The 14,930-nt window shown below is 46.2% G+C and overlaps 1 protein-coding gene across 1 annotated transcript in view; it reads right to left on the reverse strand.

The window, feature by feature from the left end:
• Window positions 1-14,930, reverse strand: part of CLNK (cytokine dependent hematopoietic cell linker) — a 209,291-nt gene that overhangs the window by 92,853 nt on the left and 101,508 nt on the right. Inside the window, exon 4 of the mRNA XM_070372699.1 lies at window positions 11,784-11,812. Within this exon, the coding sequence (XP_070228800.1) occupies window positions 11,784-11,812 (29 nt within the window). The remainder of the gene's footprint in view (window positions 1-11,783; window positions 11,813-14,930) is intronic.

The raw sequence follows: 14,930 nt of genomic DNA on the forward strand, positions 1-14,930 counted from the left end.
GCATCTCAGCCAAGGACCTGGGGTGCTGTCCCCTCCCCCTCTGACACACATGTTGCATTTGCCCGACTCTATCCACACATTGTTATCTATCCATACATTGTTTTCTTGAACAGACTACATGGTCTGAGCTTCAGTTCAGTTCAGTCACTCAGTCGCGTCCAACTCTTTGTGACCCCATCAACTGCAGCATTCCAGGCCTCCCTGTCCATCACCAACTCCCGGAGTTTACCCAAACCCATGTGCGTTGAGTCGGGGATACCATCCAACCATCTCATCCTCTGTCGTCCCCTTCTAGTTTGAGCTTAGGGACCGTATCTACTTATTCATCTCTCCCTGGCTTCGGCTGCAGGGCCCAAATGGACCACAAGAGTTCTTGATAGGCATTTGTTGAATGAATATTGCTCAGCCGGGGGTGCTTCAACACTCAACTGCTTCCTTTGAACTTGATCAATGAAAGATTGCCCAAAGGTTATCTAGTGCAGTCAGGGTAAATGTTTCACATTTCACTCTCAGATTATGCAAAACCACCAAAGAATTGTTCACATAACCTACAGTCTTTTTGCTTCCTCATAGACTTAATTTTCCTAAATTGCAAAATAGGTTCATGCTGTTAGTCTGAATTTAGGAACACCATAGGCAGAAAATGTTCTTATCATGTTGTCTTTATTAGCACATATGTGAGAAGCTTCTAGCAGGTCTCAGGACTGGAAGCTGCACACAGCTTGGCTTTTTGTTTGCTTTGAGTGAAGGAAAAGCATCAGTCCTAGAAAAGAGCGTATTTCCCTTCCTTTGGCTGATGAGACTCTCAGGGCAAATTTCTGGCCTGTGTCCAAATAGCGTAGAGGACTATGGTATGCTATGTATTGCTACCATTTGGTCCAGTTTCATTGTGTTCTTTAACTTTTGTCCATTCACCCTAAATTCTCTTCCCATGTGTATGTGCTAACTTGCTTCAGTCGTGTACGACTGTCTGCGATGCTATGGACTCTAGCCCGCCAGGCTCCTCCATCCATGGGATTCCCCAGGTAAGACTACTGGAGTGGGTTGCCATGCCCTCCTCCAGGGGGTCTTCCTGACCCAGAGATCGAACTGGCAGCCCTTATGGCTTCTGTATTGGCAGGCGGGTTCTTTACCACTAGTACCACCTGGGAAGCCCTCTCTTCCCATACCGAAACACAAAATTAATAGTTGTGAATTTGTGTCAGCGTGCCCAAGTCTTTTGTACGGTATAATGTGTAAATTCATGAAACTTTGGCTCAGTGGAAATGCAGTTTTCTGGAATTTGCCTAGGACTCAAGCATGGGGCAAGTGTCAAGTAGCCAAAGCGAATCTCCTTGAGACAGTGAGCCAGGAGGAGTGGAATCCTGTCTGCATTGTCCACCGTCCATCCTGGTGGTGGGACCAGAAGGGGCCATCCCCCTGGGGCACTAATACCATCTTCCTGTCCCAGTACAGTTACACCCACTACTGAGATCCCGGGCAGAGAAACCCACAGGTTTTTCAGCCCTTTAGCAATTTGGACTCTCTCATGAGGAGAAGGCAATGGCACCCCACTCCAGTATTCTTGCCTGGAAAATCCCATGGATGGAGGAGCCTGGAAGGCTGCAGTCCATGGAGTCACTAAGAGTCGGACATGACTGAGCGACTTCACTTTCACTTTTCACTTTCATGCATTGGAGAAGGAAACGGTAACCCACTCCAGTGTTCTTGCCTGGAGAATTCCATGGACAGAGGAGCCTGGAGGGCTGCAGTCAGTGAGGTCAGAGAGTTGGACACGACCGAGTGACTAACACACACACACTCTCTCATGAATTAAGTGAATAAAGCCACCCGTTACACCAGCAGGTCTGGCAGAAGCAAATGAGCACAGAATTATTGGGGCATTTCTCTGGTCTTCATGATCCAGGACAGCAGTGCCTATAAGTCCAGGTTCAGTATCATTTCATTTTAGGAGATTGGCCTCCTTGAGCATAGTCATTATAACCACGTCTTCATAGAGAGCTGAGAAGTCTTTTCTTTCAGCGGCATGGCAGTCTGAGCCCCGCTTGGATTCTCCATGTACCGTACACGCCCCTTCTGAGTCTTTGCTTGTGTTGATTCCACCTGGAGTCCCTGCCTCCTCCGTTTTGTTTTCCAAAATGCTCAGTATCTTTTGAGATTCTCCTGGGGCTTCCCTTTCTGACCACTCCAGGTTACTTTAATCTCGCTAAATCGTTAGAGCTGTTGTTTTCTGTCTCACTCACCACGACACTTAAATAAAAAGAGGCAGCATCTGATTGCTTCTTTGTTGTATACACACGCTGTCCTCCTGTAGGGAAGGGAGTGGATTGTCTTTTATCTCTGTGACCCTCAGTACCTCTCTGTGTTATGAACAACACAGAGTTTTGGAAATATAATTTTAAAAGCACGGTTCTGAACCTGTAAATCAGCTCCCGTCACTCATGGCCCATGAAACAGAGTCCAGATTTCCTGCTGTGGCTCCCGAAGGCCAGCACAGCCCAGCACAGCCCAGCTCCTGCCCTGTATCTGGTCTCATCTCTTTCCAGTTTCTTCCTCCTCTGAACTCCAGGCACATCAGCCTCTTTTCAAGTCCATGCTGTATGCTAAGCTCCTCTGCCTCTGACACATTGCATGCACTGTCCGCCAGTCCAGAATGTTCTCTTCTCAGCTCTGCCCAGGCCTGGATCCTTCTTATCCATCACTGTAGTTTTGTTGTTCAGTCGTGCCCAACTCTCTGTGACCCCGTGGACTGCAGCACACCAGGCTTCCCTATCATTTGCCATCTCCTGGAGTTTGTTCAAATTCATGCCCATTGAGTCAGTTATGCTATCTAACCATCTCATTCTCTTTTACCCCCTTCTCCTCCTGCCCTCAATCTTTCCCAGCATCAGGGTCTTTTCCGATGAGTCAGCTCTTCACACCAGGTGGCCAAAGTATTGGAGCTTCAACTTCAGCATCAATCCTTCCAGGGAATATTCAAGGTTGAGTTCCTTTAGGATTGATGGGTTTGATCTCCTTGCAGTTCAAGGGACACTCAAGAGTCTTCTCCAGCACCACAGTTCAAAAGCGTCATCCATCATACTATATTTTAAATGTCATCTGCCTTGGGGGACCATCTCCGACTATCAACATCAGGTAAAAATTAGGAGCATCCTCCAGCCGTGGTCCTCACTACCTCAACATCTGGCACGGCGGTGAGAATGCTGTGTGCTCATCAAACCCCATTTGCTCAGGCACACAGTTCTTGGTGTCCCTTCCACTTGGTGGCCTTGGCTTGGTGCTACGGCCACTGGGACACGGAAGGTGTGGTAGATTCCACTCCGGGCCATCCCACTTGACCTTCCATCTCTCACTCTTGCCCCAGTGGCTGGCCAGAGACAGAGGACCCCAAGGCCCTCAGGGATAATGGAAGCCATTGGGAAAAAGCAGAGTGAATCCTGAATGAGTGTTTTGGAAAAAGTATGAGTGTTAGTTACTCAGTCATGTCCAACTCTTTGTGACCCCACGGACTGTAGCCTGCCAGGCCCCTCAGTCCATGGGATTCTCTAAGCAAGAATACTGGAGTGGGTTGCCATTCCCTTCACTTTCCATTGGATTGTGATGTGAGCAAGAAATAAACCTTTATTTTATTAAACTACTAGCTGAAAGTGAAGTCACTCAGTCGTGTCTGACTCTTTGTGATCCCATGGACTATAGCCTACTAGGCTCTTCCATCCATGGGATTTTCTAGGCAAGAGTACTGGAGTGGGTTGCCATTTCCTTCTCCAGGAGATCTTCCCGACCCAGGGATTGAACCTGGGTCTCCCGCATTGTAGGCAGACGCTTTACTGTCTGAGCCACCAGGGAAGCAGAACAACTAAGCTCTGTAGTTTATGCATTATATATGTTAGTCTTCCCTGATTAATATACCCTGCTCAACTTCTCCATAGCGTGTAGGAACAAAGCAAGCCAACGAGTATATTACACAGTTACAGACGGTGGTGCTTGCCTCCCCCGAGGCAGTGGTGAGACCCCAGGCTCCGATTGCTCCTTAACTCTGTGTATGGTAAGTGACAATAAATAACCAGTCTGCTGCAGAAACACCCAGGACATGGAACCAGTGATGGAACTTCAAGATGAACTTGATCCTCTCCCTTGCTGAGTGAACTTGACTTTGGCACTCCCTCTTGCTGGACCCAGATCCTCACCCTTGTGACTTCCCCCCCAGTTCTTCCAGGTCTTTGAGTCTTCCTGGGCCTGACAGGTAGGTTGGCTTCTCAGAGAGAGAGAGCTGTTTTCTAGAAAGATGAGGAAGCTGCTCAGTAGCTTTCCACATTATCCTCCTGAAAGAGTGGTAGTGATGCCGTGTCAGTGGAGGGCCCCTCACGGCCACAGAGAATGACTGACTTCTGTGTGCTCCTCAAGGAGACGTCTTTCTTTTCTTCTTTTTCTTCTTCTTCTTCTTTTTTTTTTTTTACAAAAGACAACATTTCCCTAAAAGTTATTTTTAAGAGGGAAGTGAAGATGAATATGTGCCATGTAAACTCAGGGGGATTTCCTTACTGGCAGGGGCAATTGCCCCAGACTTTGGTCTTGAACGTGGACACCTCATGCCTACAGAGGTGTGGCAAGTGTCCAATATACCCATCAAGTTTTGGTCCCCTGACCAGTCGCATCTTGGCTGCTTTAGAAAACAGAAGAAAGCAAACTTGGGTCCCTGAGCAGACCAAGTGCTTTTTACACAAGCACCCATGGTGGTATCTACTCTGGCCTCAGAAGTCTGGGAATTACTGACATAGATACTCCAACTCTCATGCCGTGGAAGGTGGGCCATCCCAGGTGGCTCAGAGGTAAAGAACCCGCCTGCCAGTGCAGGAGATGTGGGTTTGATCTCTGGGTTGGGAAAATCCCCTGGAGAAGGGAATGGCAACCCACTCCGGTATTCTTGCCTGGAGAATTCCATGCACAGAGAAACCTGGCGGGCTACACAGTGTATAGGGTTGCAAAGAGTCAGACACGACTGAGCGACTAACACTTCAGAGAGACTCAGACTATTTTCACTAATAAACAGGTCCATGAACTTAAGCCCCTGGAGGTGCAAGATTGCTGCCTGGTCTACAACCCCTTTCCAGGGATGGGGTGGCTGTCCGAGCATCTGAGTGCTGCTACCGTGAGTGGTCACAGGAGAAGGAAATCCTGGGCTGGTCCCGGGAAGAAAATATGCTTCTCTGGTGTGAGAAGAGGAGACGAAGTAGGAAAACGCAGAGTCCTCAAACTTTCTGTTTCTCTACGTAGTGAAGTCAGTTCACAGGCCCTTCAGATGACTGTATTCCCAAAGCAGATGGGATCCCCAAGCAAAATGAGCTTCTGCTTTCATTTTAGTCACAAGATTTCAGAGAGAGAGACACAGGGGAGAGAGGCATGGTGAGGGTGAGGGTTGGTGTGCAGTCGCCCAGTCACATCCGACTCTTGGCCATGCCAGGGACTGCAGCTGGCCAGGCCTCCCAGTCCCTCACCATCTCCCGAAGTTTGCCCAAGATCATGTCCATTAAGTCAATGATGCTATCCAGCCATCTCATCCTCTGACACCTTCTTCCCCTCTGCCCTCAATCTTTCCCAGCATCGGGGACTTTTCCAGTGAGTCAGCTGTTCGCATCGGATGGCCCAAGTACTGGAACTCACTCGTAAATATCTGGTAAAAGCAAGAGGCTGGTAAATCCCAACTTCCCATCACTAAGTACCCAGAGCCAAGACAGTTGTGTCCCCCACACCTTTCCCCTTGCTTCTCCGCGTTAGAACCCCTCATGGGTAGCAGGGTATCTTATGACATGTCCTTATCATCACTTGGCCATGGGTCCAAGTTTTGGTTGATGGAAGAGATGGAAAATCAACTCACACTCTCTGGGAAACTTTCTTGAGGAAAATTTCTGTGTGCTGTTCGTTCCTTCTTTTCCTTCCCTTCCTCCCTCCTGCAGACATTGCTATTTTAGACGATGAGAGTGAGCAAGGCAGGAGGGGCAGGGTTTCCAAGAACTTCATGGAACAGAGCTGCCACACAGCCTTGAACTGTTTACCTTTAGACTTGACTTACATAGAAAATAAACATTTGTCATGTCTAAGCTCCACGATTTCTTTTTAAAAGTGTCTTGCTGCCTTAAATTTTGTTCTCAGCTGCGGCGTTCTCCATTAACAAACACAGCAGAGTCTCTGATCAAAGGCATGGGCCCATGTTTCCCAGAAGCATAATGAGAAGTTCTAGGTTCAAATCTTGGCCATGTGACCTCGTGGCAAGCTCGTAAGCCTGGGAGGAATAAGAGTGTGCGCCTGCGTGCTTAGTCGTTCAGTTGTGTTGGACTCATTGCGACCCTGTGGACCGTAGCCCGCCAGGCTCCTCTGTCCATAGCAAGAATACTGGAGTGGGTTGCCATGCCCTCCTCCAGGGGATCTTCTGACCCAGAAGTTGCACACAAATCTTACATCTCTTGCATTGGTAGGAGGGTTCTTTGTCACTAGCGCCACCTGGGAAGCCCAGGAATAAGAGTATCTACCCCAAATAACTGCTGAGAAGCTTAAATAAATAACTCCCCGGCTCAGTGCCCCTCTAAGGAATTGCTGTGTTCTGCATTTCGTGTCTTTTCAAGGTCAACTTCAAGGCCAAATCTTTTTTCACTCAGTCCAGATCTTCAGATCTTCAGATCTATATTTGGAATTTGTTCATTAGTTGGTGCCCGTTTTCAGACAAAATATGTGCCTTTCCATCATTCAGCTGTTTACAAGCACCTACCAGTTATTCTGAAGGATTCTTCGAGCAGAGCTCCCTTCTAGCCAAGAGGCTCCGGGAGTCAATGACTGAGAAACCGAGGCTGCCGCTGGGGCCCAGCTTACACGTGTGCTGTGATGAAGCTGAGCTCTGTGCCATTGCTGTCTATGTCTACTGGTGTCTCCACAAGTTTCCTAGTTTCGCTTGGGCCCTGTTTAGCTAATCATGCATTGAAGAGAATAAAATGTGTTCAGTTCAGTTCAGCCACTCAGTCGTGTCCGACTCTTTGCGACCCCATGAATCGCAGCACGCCAGGCCTCCCTGTCCATCACCAACTCCCAGAGTTCACTCAGACTCACGTCTATGGAGTCAGTGATGCCATCCAGCCATCTCATCCTCTGTAGTCCCCTTCACAGCTAAATTAGACAAGTTTATAAAAGGTCTGGCATGCACCCCACCTGATAGGTTAATTTCTTTCCATTTTCTCTCATTCTCTGGACTCACTGATATTCGAATTCCACACTCACATCCCAGGTTCTTTCTCCCACATGAGGCTGCCTTTCTCCATTTTTATCCTTTAAAAACTTGAAGGTATTTGGGGATGGAAGGCATCAGCCTGTTCTTCCTCTTGGTCTGTGAAGAGGGGGTAGTTTACACTCTGCACCCTGGCTGGTCCCAAACTTTAGAACCTCTTCTGTTTGGCATCCATCCATGGCTGTAGGGAAAGGCAGGAAGGGACTTCCTAGAGTTACTTTCAGTCTCTGAGTCAAGGATGATGATGTTGAATAAATCTTGACTATATGACTTATATAGTCAAGAGGAGAAGGAAGAAAGGAGGGAAGCAGGCAGGGAAAGAAAGAATGGAAATAGAATATACAGACATAGGTAATTTATGTATGAGGATGAGATGGATAGATAACACCTCTGACTCAACAGAAATGAAATTGAGCAAAGTTCGGGAGATAGTGAAGGACAGGGAAGCCTGGTGTGCTGCCCTCCATGGGGTCTCACGGAGCTGGACACGTCTCAGCAACTGAACAGCAATTTTATGTATGTTGTATATCTAATACATATTAAATCTCTATCTATCTATCCATTTATTAATTATCTATCTATCTGTCTACCTGCTCAGTCATCTAGCACTTCTGGCTAGATTTCAGTTTTCAGTGAATGAATTTCAGTTTTATTCACTGAATCATAGTCTCCTGATCTGAAGAGTATGATCTGTGAATTTCAAGTCACAAATAGTCTAAACTTGCAGGCATAGCTGTATGGGAAACATTCACTGGGAGTTGGGAGAACAGGCTCAAGGTTCTCACCAGATAGCTCTTGGAAATTCACTTCCCTTTTCTAGTTCTTAGTTTCCTCATCTGTAAAGTATGGTATGAGAATCTCAGACTAGCCGAGTCCTGGGAACCTTTCATTTTTATTTCCCTTTTCAAAAATTTGTGGTCAAGATATCTCATTGAATTGTGATGCCATTTTGTATTTTTAAGAGTATTCTAGTGTACTGATGTTACATGTGCTTTGATAAATGCATTAAGTAGAATTATTATCAATTACAACAAACAGACAAAAATTCGTGGTCAAAGCTGGTTAGAGTATCTGACATATTAAGAAACTACCTCAGTTGGTTGAATGAATGGGTAGATGGATGAATGAATGATGATATTTAAACAGGCAGCTGCCTCTTGGTGGAGGCAGACTTGATAAGTTTCCATCCACCTGTCTATATTTTTTTCTTCAGCCAGTGATTCTCAAAAGACTATCCTAGCAGTACCTGAATTAGAATTATCCTTCTGGCCTCACTACAGCTCTGCCAAAGAACAAACCCTGGCATGGGTTTGTGATAAGCATTTTTTGCTGCTGAGATTCTGATACACACTGGATTTTGAAGGCAATTGTAAATCCGTGGGCTTATCAACCCACGGATGATTGGAATCCTGGCTTGTGTTTATGAAAACTGGGTGGAGAGCTTTTTCCTGCATTTCAATTGTTAACATTTCAATTTGTTTCTGTTCACCAGCTTCCCCAGCATTTTGGGGGAGAACGAGCCTCTGCTATAGTAATACAGATATTGCACTACCTAGAAATGGCCAGCAGGCGGCAGTGGATGCTCACATATTCCTTACCTACCATTTCCCTCCCCGCGAAGTCTTAAAATTTATATTATTTTTTCTTTTAGAAGTGAGGGTAAAAAAAAAACCCACAAACTTTAAGACGGATTTTCCTTAGGAAAAAACCAAAACAAAACAAGTATTCCTGTGCAAAATGAAATTTGTTGTCTGTTTAATTGAGTCAAACAACAAGCGTCTTTATCAGTGTTTTTATTGTGTATGGTGACTTAAGACAGAAGGACGCACTTTCTAAATGGGCTGTCCTCTCCAATATCAATCTTTATTCAGTAGAAGGAGACAATCTCCTGAGTTTATTTTGTGGAAAACCTTGACACTCTTTTCTATATATCAACATCACCGAAGATGTTGATATTGACAGGTTGTCCAAGTTTGGATATGTGTCTGTCTTCTAGGCCTAGAGAATTTTTTTTTTTTTTTTGATAGATTGTTTTGAGCATAAAAAATATGCTGCTGTAGGAAAACCATAAGATACAGATGAGCAAAAAAGAGAAGTAAAGTCAGAATAATATTCCCATACCAAGATATAGTGGTTTAGTTGATAAGTTGTGTGACCCCATTGTGACTCCATGGACTGTAGCCCGCCAGGCTCCTCTGTCCATGAGATTTTCCAGTCAAGAACACTGGAGTGGGTTGCCATTTCCTTCTCCAGGGGATCTTCCTGACCCAGGGATCGAACCAGGGTCTCCTGCATTGCAGGCAGAATCTTCCCCAACTGAGAGATAGCCACTATAAATATTTAATTAGAGCAAAATCACTAACACACACACAAGCACACATATACAGACATGATATAAATTATGTGTATATGATCACAATGTGTGTGCGTGTTTTTTTGCCTGCCCTTTCATATAATATCTTGCTATAATATACCCCTCAGTGACTATGCTTCAAGATCATCATTTTTAATGTCTATGTAGTATTCTTTCATATAGACGTTCTTTTAATTTCAACTGTATTTTTACCATATTTTCAATGAGTCGCATGATACAAAATTGCAAGTGCCTTTAAAGTACCTGGGAATGTTATAAATATCATGGTGATAAACTGTCTTTTATATAAATCATCACATGCGTCTTTAATTATATCGGCTTTATTCTAGTTAAGTAGACCCTGGCCATAGTGTGTAAGCTTGCAGAGGCTGAGGTGGTCTGGTTCACTAAGTATTTTTGTTAGGGTGTGGATTCAAGTGCTCTGGGCAAGTCTGGGCAGCTTCATCTCTCTCAACTTTGGAGGCAGGGTTGATTTGTTTCTGTTTCCTTGCTTGTGTCTCTGCTGCTGCTGCTGCTGCTGCTGCTGCTGCTGCTAAGTCGCTTCAGTCGTGTCTGACTCTGTGCGACCCCATAGGCGGCAGCCCACTAGGTTCCCCTGTCCCTGGGATTCTCCAGGCAAGAACACTGCAGTGGGGTGTCATTGCCTTCTCCGGCTTGTGTCTCTAGAATGCTGTTAATGAAATGGAATCTGTTTGTCAGTTTCCCTCTCCCTTAAGGCAGGTGGAGAACAAGTCCCGAGGGAGAGAATACAGGTCACACTTAACATTCGCCAGCCACTGAATCAGATTAGCAACCTCTTTTGAGGCACCATCCCCTTTAGAATTTTCTACAGCCCCTCCGCCCTTGCTCCCCAAACTCTAAGTGGATGGTAGAAAGTGTTGAGAGGTGGCAAGCATGTGGGGAAAATATGCTTGAAAACAGAGACTTAGTACGATTTAGAAACAACAGCCTTGAGAGAACTGGAGAAGGAAATGGATCCCCGCTCCAGTGTTCTTGCCTGGAGAATCCCATGGGCAGAGGAACCTGGCAGGCATGGGGTAGAAAAGAGTTGGACACGACTGAGCGACCGAGTAACACACCTTGAGTCAGTGCAGCCTCTCTTAGGACCTGACTGAGAGGCTTTTGTAAGAAGGATTAGACCTGGTTACTCGTTTGTTTCTTATTTATATTCATACTTGCAAAGTTGATTTTGCTTTTTCCTCCTTCTCGCTGCTGTGCGGGGCACACCGGGTGCTGGTTATACTCTCCCAACGTATGTTATATGAATATAACACATTATAAGTAATATAAAGAATAATTCATTATATATAATATAATACAATGAATCCTGTGAATTCATTTGTGCTGACATCACTCCCAAAGCCCCTATTGCTTCTTTGCACACTCCCTCTGGTCAATTTCTCATTTCCTGTTTTTTTTTTTTTTTTTTGGCCATGCCTCGTGGGATCTTCGTTCCCTGACCAGAAACCAAACCCAGGCCCTTGGCAGTGGAGGCTTGCAGTCCTAACCACTGGAAAGCCAGGGAATTCCCGATTTCTCTTTTTTTTTTTTTTTTAAGTCTTGTTCCAGTCATCATTTCTAGCCGTCAGTTTTCTAGGAAATTTTATGGGACCTCCCTTGATATAACAATACTCTAAGATGAATATTCAAACTTTAACAGGGTCCTAAATAAGTGTCTACTAACAGGAACTAGGCCCTTTTAAAAGAGATATAGGAGAAGCACAAAAAGTGGTTTCTGACTCATTCATCCACCCAACACATATTTTAGAAGGAGTCCATTATGTACAGTTTAGTTGAACAAACACTAATGAGTGGCCACAAATACTGGCACGCTGCCAGAGTTCTACCCATTTTGCAGATGAAGAAACTGGGGCCCACAGGGATCTGCGCTTCATCCAAGACTACGCAGCTAATAAATGGAGAGCCAGGATCTCCACCTCATCTGGCAGCCTCCAAAGCTGTGGACGTCATAGACTTCCAGCCTGGGAGCAATCAGAGGGAAAGACTCTAAGTCACTAACGTCGCCTTGAACAGGCCAATAGCTTTATCTAAGGAAAAATGGAAAAGGATGGAAGGAGGAATAACAGACTCCTGCTGACATTGCCACTGCTTCGGTGCCTGGGGGCCCTGACTTACCTGTGGCACTGTCGATTCTGGGCCATGACCTAGGACAGAAAAGAGAACCAAGGTAAGTGTCTGCTGCATTCAATTCATTGTCCTCCCCAGAGGAGCAGGTAGTCATCGAAGGCAGGTCACAAATCAAGTTGTAGAGCACTTCCTTTGTGCTTGTGCTGTTCTAGACCCAAAGGAACATCTCATTACAGAGAATTCAGGAAAACAGAGAAGTGCATCTAGAAAAAAACAGTCAACACCACAGGTAATATTTCGGCGAGGCTCAGGCATATGTACGGGCTTCCCTGGTGGCTCAGACGGTAAAGTGTCTGTCTGCAATGCAGGAGACCCAGGTTCAATCCCTGGTTTGGGAAGATGCCCTGGAGAAGGAAATGGCAGCCCACTCCAGTATTCTTGCCTGGAAAATTCCACGGACGGCGGAGCCTGGTAGGCTACCGTCCATGGGGTTGCAAAGAGTTGGACACAACCAAGCGACTTCACTTCACAGGCATATGTGCACATGTGTGTATGAGGATGTCTGCATGCATTTTGATATATAGATGCCTAAAAATAATATGAAAGAATGCATAGGCTCCTACAGATATAGAGAACAGACGTGTGAGCCCATGCTGGAGGAAGGGGAGGCAGGGGTGAATTGGGAGATTAGGACTGACATATACACACTACCATGGGTGAAGTCTATTGACCCTGCTATAAAGCACAGGAAGCTCAAACTCTTCTAGAGGAGAGGGATGGGGGAGGTGGGAGGGGGGACCAAGAGGGAGGGGATATATGTATCAGATCAGATCAGTCGCTCAGTCGTGTCCGACTCTTTGTGACCCCATGAATCACAGCACGCCAGGCTTCCCTGTCCATCACCAACTCCCAGAGTTCACCCAGACTCACGTCCATTGAGTTAGTGATATATGTATACATACAGCTGATTCCCTTCATGGTACAGAAGAAACTAACATGACATTGTAAAGCAATTGTACTCCAATAAAAACTGCATTGTAGATCTTTAACTGTTACTAAGAAACATGCTATTTATCTGCTGTGTGATTTCTGCAGGGGGAAATTAGGCTCTTGCTCCCTTTTGAAACTGTAAATCATGTTGCATTGTGGACCCCTGGTTGCATTTTGAATCCGATTGCTGAGTATTTCCTTGGAGAGACTCCATCAAGTGCAGCGGAAGTGTCTGACAATGATATTGTGCGTCTTCTTAGCTCCTTGTTTCATATCACTCACATGCCTTCTGGATGGTTTGCATCAATCTTTCAATCTATATTCTTGTTTACAGAGTGAGGGGTGATCATCTCATCCCATCTTACCACTGTTAAATCCACGACCGTTTAAAACCATTTAAGACAACTTTTCCTACTTGCCGCTTGATTCTTTTTTACCTGTTTCACTTCCTTGACGACTAGTGAGGATGAATTGTTATTTATTTTTTCCAAATAGTTTCAGGCCTTTGCATGTCTTCATTGGTGAAGTTATCTGGGAAGACCAGTGAGGTCTTCTCCTGGCCGCCACATTCCCCCTTGGACACATTCCCCAGTGTGCTTTTGGAAGCTCCTTTTCCCTAGATTTCGGGTGATGATCTGAAAAGCCCTGGGGTAATGAGAGCTCTAAAGGATGAGCCTGCTGTGAGCTTAGTTGTTTGCGCCTTTAATAACCCCTGGTCCTTGCAGGGTACCTATTCTCCGAGGCTCTCAAAGTGCGTCACAGGAGCAATTAATTGAGCATCGCAACACACGCCAGGTGTAAATATTTATGAGGTCTCGTTGGTGGTGGCTGGGATGCCAGGCACAGAAGAGTTAAGCTGGGAGATCGTAGTCACCAGGAGATCACAGCCCACGAGCCCCACTTCCAGCTCAGCCTGTTGCCTTCTTCTCACAAGGTTCATGCCACAAATGATTCTGTTGGGTAGCTACCACTGTTCCAAGTTCATGGAGGAAATGTGGGGTTCACAGGGCTCCATGGCTCATCCCATCCTGCCAAGATCGAAGGAATTACCACCAGCCTGTGGGACACCCCCCTTCCCAAGATCCTTGCCACCTCCCCTGGCCCTTGCCTGCAGGCGCTGGCCAGCCATGCTTTGGAAGGACTGTGCACTGCCCTGAGGTGCCGTGTGGTTCGCTCTTGGCTCTCTTTCAAGTTACCCGAGATTCTGCAGAAATTAACAGTAAATCAGCCAGGAAGGAGCAGATCATTTATCTGGGGCCTGAGAGCTCTCTCTTGACACTTTCCACACATGACCTCTTCCCTGACATCTTGGTCTTTGATTAACACCACGAAAGGCTCCCCAGAGTTGCAACTCCTGATGTGTGAGACAGAAATGATATATTTCTGGGACGGTACAGGCAGCCTGATGTGGGCGTGGCAGGCCATGGACAGACGGGAGCGCGTGAGCATAGGCAGGATGGGGTCCTGACCCGGGGACTCTGAGAGCGAGGCACCCTCTTCCTGGGACTGGAGGAGGAGCTTCAGGTTTTAAATTAAGATTTCGTTCTCTGTCTAATCTTAGCCTCACCCCCATTTTTATTTTATTTTTAAAATTTTATTTATTTACTTATTTCATTTTTGGCTGTTCTGGATCTTTGTTGCCAAGCGAGCGTTTCTCTAGTTGTGGCGAGCGGGGGTTACACTGTAGTTGCCGTGCCCAGCCTTTTCATTGCGGTAGCTTCTCTTGTTGCAGAGCATTGGCTCTAGGGCGTGTGGACTTCAGTAGCAGTGGCTCCCCGGCTCTGGAGCACAGTCTCAACAGTTGTGGTGTATGGGCTTGGTTGCTCTGTGGCATGTGGGATCTTCTCAGATTAGGGATCGAACCTGTGTCTCCTGCATTGGCAGGTGGATTCTTTCCCACTGAGCCACCAGGGAAGCCCTCACCCATCCAGTTTTTAGACTCAAAGACCATCAACATCTGAAAGTACATTGGAAATAATGTCCAATTTGTGGTTGCAGGTTTCAGATTCTTGGAGGCTGGACTGAGGTCTTGGGATGCTAAAAAGAGCGTATCTGAAGGGAAAAACACCTGTTCAGGCACTGAGCAGGGCTCAGCTCTGGCCGGTGGGCTTTCCCTGCTTTGCAGATGCAACTAAGACTTAGGAGTCACGTGTCTGAAGTGACACGGAAAGCCATCAGCAGTGACAGGATTGGCCTTATTATTCA

The sequence above is a fragment of the Bos mutus genome, chromosome 6, assembly GCF_027580195.1.
Source record: "Bos mutus isolate GX-2022 chromosome 6, NWIPB_WYAK_1.1, whole genome shotgun sequence".
NCBI classification, from domain to species: Eukaryota; Metazoa; Chordata; class Mammalia; order Artiodactyla; family Bovidae; genus Bos; species Bos mutus.